At 36.9% G+C, this 15,371-nt stretch overlaps 1 protein-coding gene across 3 annotated transcripts in view; it reads right to left on the bottom strand.

Annotated features, from left to right (window-relative positions):
• Window positions 1-15,371, bottom strand: part of BTBD9 (BTB domain containing 9) — a 116,123-nt gene that overhangs the window by 21,323 nt on the left and 79,429 nt on the right. For all 3 annotated transcript variants that reach the window (XM_080341036.1, XM_080341038.1, XM_080341037.1), the window contains exons 9-10: window positions 11,178-11,367; window positions 1,620-1,727 (exon numbers count right to left, since the gene is read on the bottom strand). In XM_080341036.1, coding sequence (XP_080197162.1) covers window positions 1,620-1,727; window positions 11,178-11,367 — 298 coding nt within the window. The remainder of the gene's footprint in view (window positions 1-1,619; window positions 1,728-11,177; window positions 11,368-15,371) is intronic.

Here is a 15,371-nt window from a genome sequence, read left to right on the forward strand (position 1 = left end):
ACTGGGCAGTGAACCAGCAATTCCACCTGCACTGTGCAAACTTAAGCAAGTGCTCCTTTTGACCATTAGAGACTGTTAGTATCAAAATGTACAACGAAAAAGTGCAAAAATATTCCAATTCTGACTCTCCCTCTCTTTCTTGTTTCAAGTTTCAGCTTTTTAGTGCTCCCGCTGCTGGAGACAGACAAAAAGATGAATTTTCTCTATTATGCTGAGATGCCCTTCAGAATCATTATATCCCCTTTACTCTTTTTCCAGACCTACTGGCAGAATCCAGGCTTTCTACTCATCAGTTCCCTGTTCTTTATACAGTGAAAGGATGTGTCAAGTTCTCCTTCACCAACATGTCTAGATGACATTGTAGTGCACATTTGAATCGCACTATTTGTTAACAGATGAAATAAAGCTTTAGAAAATGTGTATCAGCAGCACTGCCAGAAAGGAATGAATAACTCTCTTGTCCTATGTGATAAACCATCTCTGAACTTGTAAAATCCATTTTGTTTTGTTTGGCACAAATACAAGATGGGTTGGGGCTGTCCCCAGGTGAGCTGATGACTTCAGTTTTGTCCCAGGAAGGAAAACAGATCTTTTGGTAAACTGACTTGGAGAAAAGGAGAGAAATAAAATGTTTATAAATCTGAGTTTCCCTGGGGATCAGGCATGAGATTATATTGTACCAACATTCACTGAAAACTGAGCTTGCCTGGCTTCAGGATATGTAATGTATAAATTTGCAGCCCCATGACAAGTATCTGGGTCATTCTTAGAATTAGAAAGCTTAAGAGTCTATCAGCATTGAATTACTCTTCCCTACTAGAAGAATGGGATTTATCAGCAGACCAAATAACTACAGAAAAGCCAATGGAAAGTATACGTGTGGACAGTATTCATGCCCAATTTCTCTCAATTTTAGTACAAAAATGAAAATGAAACAGTTTTTTCTCTTTTTTTTGTTGCTTTTTAAGACTTGTTTTATGGAAGGATCCTGTTCAAAAGCAGAGTGGTCAGTGCATACGGGTCAGGCACTCTGCTTTGGAATAGACACACAGTCAAGCTTAGATAACTGGTTGACCTGCTCTGATTTGGTCTCTACCCTTGCTCTCCTCGCACCCTTCAAATATCATACAATACAATTATATGCTCTGATAAGGAAGAAATGCATTTGATAAAGAAAATCCTTTACCAAGCTCTCTTTTCCTCTCCTACCACATTTCTAGAGGACAGGTGATTTGACACCAGGGTCACCATAAACACACAAACTCTGGAGAAACATGGTTTCACTTCTAGTGATCACAAAAGCAAGGGTATGGTAAGGCAGACTGCTTCTGAGAATGATCAGTTAAACTGTTTGGAGACCCAGTACTGATGTGCATCTGAAGAATGTGATTCTGGTTTGAAAGTTTAGATATTCAACAGAACTAGACACTGTCACCTCCTAAAGCTGTATTTACAAGGGTTAGAAATCCAGGTAGAAATCCACAGGTTATGTAAATGATGGTTCTTTTCACGGTCAAAAAGTCACCTATGTAAGTACTGAACAAAAGCATAAAAATCACTAGTTTCCCAATTCAGACTTTGTGCAAATAATTGGAAAAAAAAAAACAAAAACAACTCACTTGCAGGAAATTTTTGTGCAATCAGCCACCATAGTCCACTGCTGCTGATTTGTTGAAACCTCAATGTAGTAGCTGTAGCTCCGATCATCACAGTCCCAAAGTAGCAACCTAAGTATGAAGAAGTTGAGTGATAAGTAAAATAAACATTAAACCAATCTGCTGAAGTTTTCCAGTTCTTTATTTCCTCCTCTCACTCCCTTATAAATTTAGCTGTTTCTTTTGCAATGTGTCTCTAACACTCAACAAGGTCTTCACTGCTTCTGTCATCTCAAACTTGAGTGTCTCTATTCTTATTTTCCTAAGGCAAGCAATAGACTTACAGGTTTATAATAACCATCTTACTAACATTACTTCACTACATGCATTCAATTACTTTTAATTTATTTGAAAGCCAATAAATGAACTAATTTATTTGGCATGCAACATAACATTGCCCGCTTTAAGCCTGAAACAAAGATCTGTTTGGAAAGGTCAGTTTAAACAGGGAAAGAAGAAAGGTTCTGATGACTAAAAAATATTACACTGTCATCTTAACTATATTCTCTCTTGTTTTCTTTTAATATATCAGAAGAAAAAGGAAAAAACAGAGGTATCACAGACTCCTTCCATACTCATTCTAACAAACACACAGCTCTTCAGGAAAGGCACTAAATGACATATTGAACAACCTTCAATTTCCATACTTGTCTCACAGACAGGAAGATCTAAAGCATCAAGGATGTGATTTAACTTAAGTGCATCATTCTCTAAAAACACATCAGGTAAATGTTCTGTCTTCTCTCCTCTTTATATGGAGATTATTCTCCTAATGTAAGAGATACTTGAAACCTCAACATCATTCCTAATTTTAATTTTATTTCTAAGGATATGAATTAAAGCAAGCCCAAGAACCTTGCCCTTTCTCTCCTCCCCCCCTCGGTGGATGGGATTAAAATACATGTACTTAAGAAAAATATCCAGCATAGAATGCCTTCTTTAACGAAAAACATGATAAATTCTATCCAGCATGTTTGCGAACCAACATAGAGCATCGTTTTTCCCAGTGAAGCATCCACAAATAACAAGAGGCTATTTACAACTTAAAGGGGCAATGGACTGGCCAGAACAGAGGCAGACATGTCTGCATTTTCTTCTTTAGAAGCAGTTAAATGTTGTCCATACTTTACATGTTACATAAAACCCTTGAGTGGTGTCATTCCACTCATTAGCGGGGTACAGTTTAGAAACACTAACTGCTGTTCTTACTGTTTTCATATAAACTCCACAGCAAATGTGATATCAAAAACAAAATCTCAAAAAATCTTTTCTATTTGAGTTAGAGATGACTAGACACAAGACAAGCATAGTGCATTTACCATTCTCAGAGTTAAAGCTCTCTTGTCAATCTACCCAAAGATTTTGAATTGCAAGATTCTAAAACAGTCCACATCATGTCTGCCATGGAAAATTATGTCTGGCTGACTTTGGTTTTGCTAAAACTCTTTATTTTCTGAACCCATACTCAATACACCCAAGGAAAATAAATACTCCACTGCAACATATTGGCTGTTACCAATGCTGCTGTTTCTCGATCCTCACTTTCTTGTCAAAGTTAGCTAGTACTTTCTAGAATTACTGCTTAAATCTATTTGATACAGAAGCAAACAAACCTGCTGTAGTCAAACAACCAAAACATAGCTAGTTATCAAAAAATAGCTATAACTACAGCCACACGCATAAAAAGAGCAGTGTGTGAGCCAGGTGATACAGCTAACCCCTGTTCTTTATCCACCTGTGTGGAAGAACTTCCACAGATCCACATTTTTCAAAGTGCAATAGATAAGGGATCCATTGATTGTCAATGAGAATAGCTGAGATATACATAAAAAGAAATGGAACTTGGGTCATACTACAGACTTTCCCAGAACAGAGTTTCAAGCTGCCTCTCTTTAATCATCTTTCAGAGGAGCATCTAAGTTTTATATTAGAAATCCCTTTCTTCCAGTTGAGAAAGTCTTTTTTGCTTTCAGCTGCTATCGCTACTGGGAGGAATATCACTGCAAAAATTATTGCTCACTTTTAACATTTAAAAAAACCATTACTGCTAGATGGGGAAAATGAGCTAGCTGGTAGCTGAACGCAGAATCCCTTTACAGAGAGAGGCTGTGCCAAGCAGGAGCCAACTGTCCTCAGAATTTGATTATTAAGGACACAATCTTTGCCCTAAAACCCTATTACCTTCTTTTCAAAACAACATAGTTTAGCTCTCTTTTTTAGGTTTTGGAATCTCATCATTCAAAGTGAATTTGGGTCTACTGGACAAGCAGATTTAAACCAAACTCCCGATCTGCTCTCAATGAACCCAGCAGATTAATATTATCAAAAATATTACGCTATCAAAAATTGCTAAAAGAAGCTAAAATAAAACACTTTTAACAGAAGGATTTAGCTCATATTAATACTCTCTATTTGCAAATTTAAAAAATAAAAATTGTTGCCTGTAGCATCATGAAAGACAAAGAATACCCTCGTATCACAAAACTAAACCACCCAACTCCAACTCCTGCTTCATCAGATCTTCCCCACTCTACTTTTCTGTATCTTGAAGGTCTCCAAATACTGAAGAGACAGAATGAAATCTTTTTTGCTCATAAATACAAAATAAAAAGTTTACAGATTAAAATCCTGGATTTGGTAACTACTAATACTCAACAGATCCTGAATTGATTTAACATCTATATTTAAACCAAATCTTCAAGATGATAAAAAGAGGGAAAGCAAAAACACAGGTACATTTGTGGTGGTTTTGGGGTTTTTTTGGTTTTGTTTTGGTTTAATTTTTTTTTAAGCTATTAAAATGTAGCTAATAATGCTTTCCAGTAGGATCCTTTTCATCATGGGGGCTCAGTGTTGTTCCCTTGATCCATGTTTTCAAAGCTATGATCAAGAGTTTCAATATCAGAAGCACACTAGTGACCATAATTTCAACTAACAAAACTGTAATTAAAACACAACTGGCTCGGCTTTAGAGCAAAAGGCTAACAGGACATATGTGTTCCTTTTAAGAATGTGTATAATTACTTTCTCTCAAAACAAACTAGCCCAAATTAAACAGGTTTAAAAAAGCATATGGCTTACAATTATTACAAACCAAACAATGAGTAAATTAAAGGTGGCAGAATCTTTCCCAAAGTGACTTAGCATGAATGCTAAATGTAGATTTTTGTTTCTTTGGGACTTGTGAAAGAAATAACAACAACAACAACAACAACAAAAGCTATTTCTTCACCTCCTCGCAGTAGCTTTCCTAGGAGAGATTGGGGAGGGAGACTGTCAACAGAACCAATATGGAATTTATTCTGCATGAAATGCCTTTCTGGATAAGCAGCAAAAAACTTTCAGGTGATCATATGAATATTCACCACAGCACACTGGGCACAAGGGCCCACTTTTTATGCCCAGTACAGTAATTTTAAAACACATTCCATGCAAACTACCAGGCTAAACTTTTGTAGAGACCCTATGTTTTGCTAAGATGGATATTAAATGGCAGGGAGGAGAACATTCCACTTAAAAAGTCAGAACTATACTCATTGGAAATGCTTTTGTTTATACTGAAATTGCCCATGTTCCAAGGGCTTTCCATATTAGAATAAAAATGTAAATTAGTTCTCATTAGTAAATCTTGCCTTCAGGATTGAGAAGCAAAATCAGAACAAAGCTTTATCCAGCTTTCTACCTGCCATATTGTGAGATTTAAACGTATTTCTCATATGCCACTTCTTTGGGTATCTAAAGTCTAAGCATGTTAATCGTTTAATATGGTACTGTTACTTACATTATATGTTGAAAATGACTTATTTTAGAAAATAAAAGCTTTTCAAATATTAATAAAATTTCACATTACAGGTGTGGGAAATGGATTATATTGGCTACCTGCTACATGAAAATATGCTGCAGTATCTTTTTAAACAGTATTTCCCTAAATGTCACGTGCCTCCCTATGATTCATTGTTCTGCATTTACATAAGCATTTTGTGGTGTCTCTGCTTGCTTTTTATTCCTAGATTTCTGCAAAAAGATTGTCACTGTTCAGTCACTGTGTCACTGTTTAGTTCAGACTGCTGTATAACTACTACTCAAGGTGTTAGCAGAATACCAAACAATAATAGTCATGCACCTGACAGGATGATATCCGCTTCTTGAATACTGTAAGTCAGTAGATACCACATATAGTATAAATATTTGATACTATTGAGTTCATGAACTACTTGCATACTTACAGAAACTCAAAAGACAGAAATTAAAACATGAGGTAGTGATACTTCTTGAAAGATGAGGAAAATGGAAGAAAATGCAAAACCCTATAGAAAGAGCTTTTTTATACAATTCTCTTTACATTTTTGCTTCCAATTGTCTATAATTCCCTCTAAGTTTCTGCATATTTTGGTTTCAGTAGTTACCTTACTGGAAACCAATCTTTCTTCGGGATCCTAAAAAGGAGACAAAATTCCTGCATATTTGCTAGGTGCTTATACAATAATTTATTCTGAGTTACAATTTCACTCTCAAGTCAGGCAAACACAGAAAATGAGCAACAAAGAAAGAAAAACTGTAGAGGCAGAAGTGGTATGGAAAATTAGAAAGCATAAGAGATGTATATGATGATGGTATAAGCAAACAGAAAGCACATTAAAACTAATTGTTATAGTTCTGTGATTCCGTGATTTGTTATTTTAAGAATGACTCTAAATATGAAAAGCAAAACAGTTGGCTATCACATACTCTTATTAGCAATAAAGTCTTCCAACAGATTAAACATGGATAAGTGGTTAATCTACTTTTACAAAGATGCAAGATTTCTATTTATTTTAACATGAAAACCGTTACAGTACAGAAAAATTCTGTCTCCCTCCACCAAATACATTATAACAAATCCTGTTCTATCTTTTGTTTGTTTGTTGTGTTTTTGGAAGGTTGGTTTTGGTTGGTTGGTTTTTTGTTTTCCCCTTGGAAACTCAAAGGCAAAAAAGCCCTATGAAGTTATCAGCCAAAGACTGCAGCATAACAGCATCACATTTCTATTCCAGATATATGCAGGGAGAGTTAGTCAGAGAACTGTTGTGATATGGCAGTGTTTTCAATATTGAAGTTTTAACCATTAAAAGTTAAATTATGTTTGCTATGTTAAACACACCAATTGCTGTCTTTCTGTTTCCAGTTAAATATAATCATTTTTCTGTCATTGATAAGGGCTTTTTCGGAGAGGAAAACCAGCAAGATCATTTTCTCTCCAGACAGATAACAACGTGGAGAAACTTCCACATTGACAAGAATAAAGCTCCTAAACAAAATAAAATCACAAAAAACCCAAACCCACAATGTTTTCATTTCTATAATCTAAAAGACAATATTTAGTTACAAACCATAGAATAGTTTGGGTTGGTAGGGACCTTTAAACGTCATCTAGTCCAATGCCCATGTTTTCCAGGTCTTTTCTATTAGGAAATACTATTGAGCACAGCCTATCATTACATCTGCTTCAGAATTTCTGAGTAAATTTTGACATGGAAGCCAAGAGCTTCAAATTTACATACAAACACCTGCAAAAGTATTTTATATTAACAAGGTTTCAACATGGTTTCCGATAACATCCCTGTATCCAAATTGGAATGCTACAGTTTAAATGGATTTGCTACAACAGGGGTAAAAATTACCTAGACTGTTTAGTTCACCAGGTAGTGGTTCACAGTTCATCATCCATCTGGATGCTGGATGCAAGAGGAGTTCTTCCAGAGTCTACTCTGGGACTTAACCTGTTTAATATCTACGAGCTATCTGGACAAGGAGATGGAATGAGCCTTCATCAAGCTTGAAGATGACAGCAAACTGTGGGGTGCAATCCGTACACTCCAGAGTATGGCCACCATTCAGGAGGACTGGTTGCCAGCCTCTGGGAAGACCAAGTGTATGGGCAAAAAAGAATCTCATTAAATTCAACAAGAGCAAAGGCAAATCTTGTACCTCATACAGAGTAATCCACTGTGGTAGTAAATGCTACAGTCTGACTGGCTGTGCTAAAAAGGACATGGGTGTCACATTGAGCAGAAGATCCCATTAGCTGCCTGTCTGCCTCCTCAGCAATGAAGGCTGGCAGGACATGGAGCTTCAGCAACAGGAACTGAGCCAGCAGAACAAGGGGAAGAGGTTATTCTCCTTTACTTGCTGTTTGTTAGATCACATCTGGCATACTGTATCCCATTTTCGACTCAAATACAACACTGATAGATCTGAGCAATTCCAGAAGAGGACCATCAAGACAGCTGGGAGACTGGAGCACATGCTCTGTGCAACAGGGAGCCTAAGAAGGCTTGGGACTGGGGAGGAACTTCACAGCATTCTTCAATACCTGAGAGGAGGTTACCAAACAGACTGAGCCAGGCTCTTTACTGAGGTGCACAACGGGACAAACAAAAGACAATCGTCAGACATTGAAAAGGGATGTTCCAGAGGCATAGGAAAACAGGAACCTCATGAAAAGGAAGAAAAAAGCACACTGTGAGGATAGTTAAACACTGGAACAGGCTACCCAGAAAAGCTGTGGAATTTCCTTCCTTGGAGGTTTTCAAGACCTGAAGGCAGAAAGCCTAGAGTAGCTGACCCTCCTTTGAGGAACAGGCTGGGATGTCTTCCTCAATTCCCTTCCAAACTCAGTAGAATCAAAGAATCAGTTCAGTTGGAAGAGACTCTCATCGAGTCCAACCATAACGTAACCTAACTCTAGCAATAAACCGTGTCCCTAAGAACCTCATCTACCACTTCCCTGGGCAGCCTGTTCCAATGTTCTAAGATTCTAAGACTAAGGGATGATTTCTGTAGAAAGCATGTATTCAAGAGACAGTCCTGAAAAACTAAGCTCTCCATGCATTTCTAATGCATATTTGAGTATCAAGAGTTTTTCTTCTTTTTTCAGACTCAGAATGTAGTTGCCATGGTAACACACTCTGACTTGGTGGCTGTCTCCAGTAGTATTCTGATTTCTATAGACTAAAAGCAGTCACTACCCATTTTTCAAAAGCTCATATACTTACTCTCTCTGACAAAAATATACTCAATAGCATATTCATGTCTCTAAATTTTATATATATATATATACTTTAATTCCTAATTATTAATTTAGAATCCAAATCCAGAGGTCTAATGACTCTGTTTCTGGGAGTAGAGCAATTCATGTCAATCTGCAGTTACAGAGTATAGCCAACCTAAAGAAAATGCTCCTTGAAATTTTTTTTCTACTGGTGGGAGGGGGAGACCAAGGGAGTTTTCAAGTAAGCAAACAGCAGGAAGACAGGCAATTAATACAGTTCAATCACTTGTGAAAGACATTGTGTTCAAAAAAATGTCTTGCTTTCATCAAGATCAAATATTAAGATTTTTTGCTCTAATCTATGTTTATATGTAACCTGATTTCTGTACCAGTCACAGATTTCCTGGTGCTAAATAAAGTGGTCATTGTCACCATCTTGAGCACTGTACAGTACAAGACATGTTCTAGACCCTTGCCAAAGCTGGAGTTGCCACACAGCGAAACCTCGCTTGCCCACTCCAAGAAGTATCTGTCCCTTGGCTGCCAGTGATCCACAACAGACATGGCTGTGACCCAAACCACTTGTTGTTCTAGGCAGAACACAAAAAGAAAAAGATGACACAGCACCAGCATTGCTGTCTCTAGGTAATGCACGTGGTCTACTCTGTCAGAAGATACCCTAGACAATGATGTTCGTTATTGCTGGGTTTTAAGGCAAGGTACTCCTCTTGTCTGTACTATACATGCAGGAAAGCTGATAAAGAAAGATGAGACTCTGACCCTGTATCTGTACAATGTAATACACACAAAATCATTGAATGTCTATTAGTTTTAAATTACGTGGGTTTTTTTATTTTTATTTCCTTTACACACTTGCCAATTATATAATTATAATTTCTTGGCAATCAAAAGTCTAGTTCACCTAACACACTGTTTAATAATAAGACTTTAAAACCTTCTGCCCAAGAATAAACACTAGCATAGTATTTAATACAGGAAAGCCAATTTTTTGGATTGACTTGAAAAGACGGTATCATTCGTCAACTGAAAGCAGAAAACCTTAAGAGGAAGACAGAGAAACTGCATTTTAGTTAATATATTCCTCTCTTACTCCTCCATGTGGTCAAAGCTTCTGTTGCTACTTAAATTTAAGTTTAAAGTGGCATGAAAATGATGTAATTGCATTATCAATTACCTCTTTTAAGAAATCTGAGTACTGTGTCTTCCTGGTTTTCTACTTGAGATGCAATGCTTAATTGAACATTAAAAACACCAGACTCAAAAGCATATAACACTGAGTGTGGAAAGCTGCCAACTATCCTTATTCAACTTGTTTCACATAGTGAGAAGAATGCCGGACTTGCATTATGGATAGCATCTGTAGCTGGTATACAGACAAAACAGTAATTTTGCTAGGTTAGAGATTTGCCTGGATGTCTGATTTTAAACATAGCCTTCAAAGTTTTACAGTTATGCCACAAGCCACAACTAAAACACACACACCAGGAATAGTAGTTACAAGGAGCCTTCAAGCCTCACTTGCTCATCAGACAGTTTGAGGCACCTCTAACAGGCAGATGGCACCAAGCTGGCCCCTGGCAATACGTCCCCACGTGCATGGTGCCTCATGCGAGCCGGTACCTCACCTGGGGTTTCAGCTTTTGTTCACTGGTACTCTGACTTAAGAAATCTTTCTCTTTTTTCTTTGCCACAAAGTAATAGAAATTAAGTCCCTAACAACATATTCTAAATTGACGAAGAACAGGAAGCCACTCAGACAAGGTTTTGCAGGTCTGATTTTCTGAAACTAAAAAAACATTTCTAGTCAGAGAATGAGAAGCTGGCAAGAATCTTTTTGTTTTCACCTGTGAACACTCCTGCTTCTCCAATATATTTCCAAAGTTTCTACATTAGTCAAAAGTTTGTTTTTCATATGTATACAGATATTCACTGTAAAAATAGCCCAATGGACTGCAACGCAGATCAAAACACATACATTAAACCAACACCGCAAAGCAATATTCAGGTCACTGTATCCTTATTATACACTCCATGTTTAAGTAAGAATTGGTGCTAACTGTGTAGTGAGAAGGAAACCTAGCTGACACAAGATGATGGCTTACTTCAATAAAATATTTCTGTTTTCACAATGAGGTGGATATGAGGAACTGCACCTACTCTGACCCCAACTGAGGCTGCAATTAAATTTCTATTTTAACATAAGTATATACCTTTAATCTTACAATTGACTATTACTATTATTATGCCTCTGAAATATAATATTTTCTGGAATCGCACTGCTGTATCTCAACATGTAATTCACACACTTAATTTTTAATATGCCCATTATACTGAAGAAGTCAAATGACAACTGCTAAACTAATCCCCTAATTACTGTTGTTTCCAAATGTCATATATTCTAATGAAAATTAACTGTGCTCAGTGAAAGTGTCACTGTTGCCCTTAATTTTGCAAAAACAAAACCCTCTTACCGTATTGATCCAATCATGTAGGGCTGTGCTAGCTGGACTACAATAGCTCCGCTCCCAAGCTGATGGCACGTGTACCCAGAATCCCAGTCGTAGTTTTTTGTGTCTCCATTCAACAAGGCGTTGCGACTGCGACTTACACCCTCAATCACACTGGCACAGTCTGCAATTGTTGCAACATTTTCAGTGGGAACTGTGAATTAAAACACAAAGATGACAACGTACAGTCAGAAAGCAGTTCAGATAGCAATGGTCTTTATTTCTGGCAAAGAATTGGGAAAAAGAAGAAAAAAGGATGCATGTATGATCAACATAAAGAAATATAACTCTTATTTAATATGAGCTATGATGCAGAATCAAGTGGTACACATAACTTTTATAGCATTGATCCCAGATAACCTGGTAAATTAACATAAATGGATTTCTGTCTTGGTGATACGAAAGCACTCTTTTAATACAATTGGAAAAAAAAAAAAATCTTGTCTAGCAAAATTTACACAATTTTCAAACATTTTTTTCCTGTTTTTGTGATGAAACCTACACACACACACACAATAAAAGAGACAGAAAAGTAAGTGGGAGATACTTTAAAGCACGGATGTGGACTGTGGAAAGTCAGGACTCCAAGTCTTTGAAACCGGGACTTGAAGTCTCACAGTTCAGGGGACCACTCTCAACACGTACCTGTTGGTATTTCTGACGGTCTCTCTAACTGTAATTAGAAATTGCACCCCAGAATTTAGAAAATGAAAATGTTTAACACTTAAAACATCCTTCAATACAATTACTGAACTACAAGTGGGAAGGAGAGACCAATAGGTCAGGAACACATCAACAGACCAATAGGAACAGGAAGGGCAGAAGTATTTCTCATTCAGTGAAGAGTCAGGAAAAAGGTACGACTGAATGCCACAAAAAAAGAAATTACAATATCCCAATGGCAAAAGAAAATAAACTACTTAGAACCCATCCTGTTGAAAAAAGGAAGGCCAAAAAATAGGACAATGATTTTCCTCCAGGAAATACTGATGCCATTATACAGTTCTTCCCCTCCCTTCACCATTGCCCTGCACTCCCTCTTAATTTCAAAGATCTTTTCTGGATAATCCTTTTCTCTATCTTATATGCAGCCATTAAAAATGCCAGCATGCAGTAGCCTGCTATGCCAAATAAAGTCAAAGGTATTACTGCAGAATATTGAATTTGCCTTCTTTCCTTCACCTAAGATGCAGTTATCTGAAAATTCCAGGAACTCAAAAAACTTTCAAATTCATAAAAGCATTCCTGGGAAAACCATGACAAGAAGGAGTTTCAGTTAAAAAATGTTAGATTAGAATTCTAATTGCACAGGCCAGTGCTAACTGCTACCTTGTGCTGCAAAATGAATAATGAACCTTTCCTTTCACCTCCAGAACTACTCCAGCAATCAGTGTCCACATCCAACCCTGTGGTCCATGTGTCAGCATTGTCTGACTTCAGTTCTTCCCACCCCTGATACAGCCAAAACTGAACACTCCAGATTGAAAACTGCTGATATAAACCAAATTAGATAAAAGATCACGTAACCCTCTACTAGTCATTTTTAGAAGCAGGGGAACATACTTGGCAATAATAAAAGCATATTACTGGGAGCTGTTCTTCCTGAGCAAAGAACATAAATTTAGTGTTGGTTTCCAGAAAACCTTCCAAGAAGAGGAATTCTTGTACATATTTAGTCCTACTTAATCTGGTTTAAATCCAACACCAAGTAGTTTACCCTTTCCTTTCAAATCAAACAGAATTCATAGTATAGTTAGAGCTTGACACAATTTCAGCAATTTCATCAAAGATCAAGACAACAGCAGCTCCTCTGGGAGCACGCTGTAAGGAGGAGGTGTATTCTCTTGTGCATAAAGTACTTTTCCAGCACTATTTTACAAGTGCTTCAACACTTATTTTTGGAATTGTCTATTATTTCCTCCTCTTAACATTTAATCAGGTATGGTACTTCCTTTCTATTTGTAATTCAGAGAGAATCCCAAGCTTTTAATGCCATCTTCCAGCAGATGACAGATGAACATAAAAAAGCTATTCAAGATGCTGAGTCAGGCCCAGTACTTTCCTAAAAAGCTCAGTATTTAGCTAACCTCTTCAATTTTTCAAATATATATGTCTCTCTCTATACCGTCAATTTAAAAACCCAATATTTACAAGGCTGAAAAATGATGGTCTCTGAACTTGTAAAAACCAAGGTTGCCTGTTAAGCCTTTGGGTTTTTTGTGGGGAAAATGTGAAAAGTACTATTTGTTCTATCTATATGACTACAAAAATTATTTCAGCACAGGCTATATTAAAAAAATGCAAAGATTTTGCGTGTCATCTCTGATGAAAGACAACAAGTGTGTGTGGCCATGTCATTTAAAAGAGAGAGAAGGAAATAAATTACCAAAAATTATCTGAATGACAGTGATTAATTCAACAGAATTTCCAAATGTACAATATCTCATACCAATATTTTTGAAAATAACAGAAAAGAACAAACAAGCCAAAACAAGAACAGCACAAAAAATTAGAAATACAGAAGAAATACAATACTATTTCAGTTTTCACAAGAGAACAAATGATGGTACAGATGTAAATGTACCATTTTAAGACACTGCTCACTGATAAATTAATTACATACTTTTAATAGTTGTCTGTAAAATATGCATTTAAAATACTATGACATCTGAAAATGGCTGCAAGATAGGTATGTGAAATTTCAGAGCTAATTGTCAGAGTCTCCAGCACTCAAAAAGGAGATAATTTTCCACAAAGAGCTAGGATTCTGTGCTTTAAGCATGCTATTGATGTCAGGAGCATGATCTTATGAAAACCATCAACCAGCCAGAACACCATAAAACACATGGGGAAAAAAAGTGCGAGCTCATTGCCAAGCAATAACTCAAGGCAGTTTCTGAAAAATCTACTGCAGTATCAGATTTACTATCATCTTTCTTTGCTCATAAAAAAAGTGAATAAAAAGACCATGTTATTATTCTAAAAATCTCCCTATTCCCTCTTACTGAAAAGAGACATGGAGAAATTCCCAGACTCTTGCAGGGGAGCAGGTGGCAGACAGTAGAACTGCTTCACTGGGAACAATCTGAATAAAGCAAAGACTAACAGCGCAAACTAAGAGTACTGGCATCGAGATAAAATTTGCCTTGGCTTCTCTTCCTTCTTCTCATCCCTGGCAGCAAGGGAACTTCTTCAAACATTCATTTTATATAGACATTAAAGCATTTGGGATACACTGCTGCTTTTTGGAGGAGGAGGAAGAAACTAACATCTAGGTTAAAACGAAAACAAGTAAAAGATGAAGTGTGAAAATCTGTGTTCATGTTGAGGTTCTGTGGCATATTCCGGACACCCTCTGGGCCAAGTAACGCACTAAATGAACACAGGACAGCTCAGTTCATCCAATATTTTCCCTGCACACCCTCTGAGCATCATCCAGCTTCTTCACACATTTAAATTTCTCCACTAATCCGTGACCTCCTAAGATGATGTTACCGTGATTAGTAAAACTTCTTAACAACCGCACAGAAACTGTCTCAGTGCGCTTTTAATATAATTCTGTGGTCTTCCTTACAATGGTTAATTAGAAAGTGATTCTAACTAATTGCAGTGTGCAGAAGGTATCATACTGTTCCTTCTCTCTAGGGGCGCCTGCCCCTCCCTATTTTGAATGTTCATGATCATCTTTTATATCCGCTTGATAAATTTATTAAAAATACCATCTGGTAGGGACTCTGCTCTGTGCTGCATTTTCAAGTCTTCTGGTTCTCTTCCTTTTTCCCATTAGAATTTCTGCTTCAATTTAGGTCACTTGTTTACAAAAACATACTGCCAAACCAACACTCTTGTTTCATTTTTTCTTACATATATATATTTTTTTAATCCACCAACTATCCAGTTTTTACAGTGCACGATGTTGTAAGAGAAAAACAAAAGAAGTGATTACAAATACAGAAACGTTTTTTTTCCACTGTTCATAGCGCAGTTTTGGTCTGACGAATCTGATTTGCTTTTATGGAACAGTAAAGATGTGTGTTAGCAAAGCGTACACATGCTGTGAGCAAACAAAAGGAGAAGATGATTGAGGTTACAGGACAGCAGCATCAAAACATCTATTAAAACTTACTTTCTTGTCTCCTGGTCTATGCTGCAGTAGGT

The sequence above is a fragment of the Nesoenas mayeri genome (genome assembly GCF_963082525.1).
Source record: "Nesoenas mayeri genome assembly, chromosome: 3".
Lineage (NCBI taxonomy): Eukaryota > Metazoa > Chordata > Aves > Columbiformes > Columbidae > Nesoenas > Nesoenas mayeri.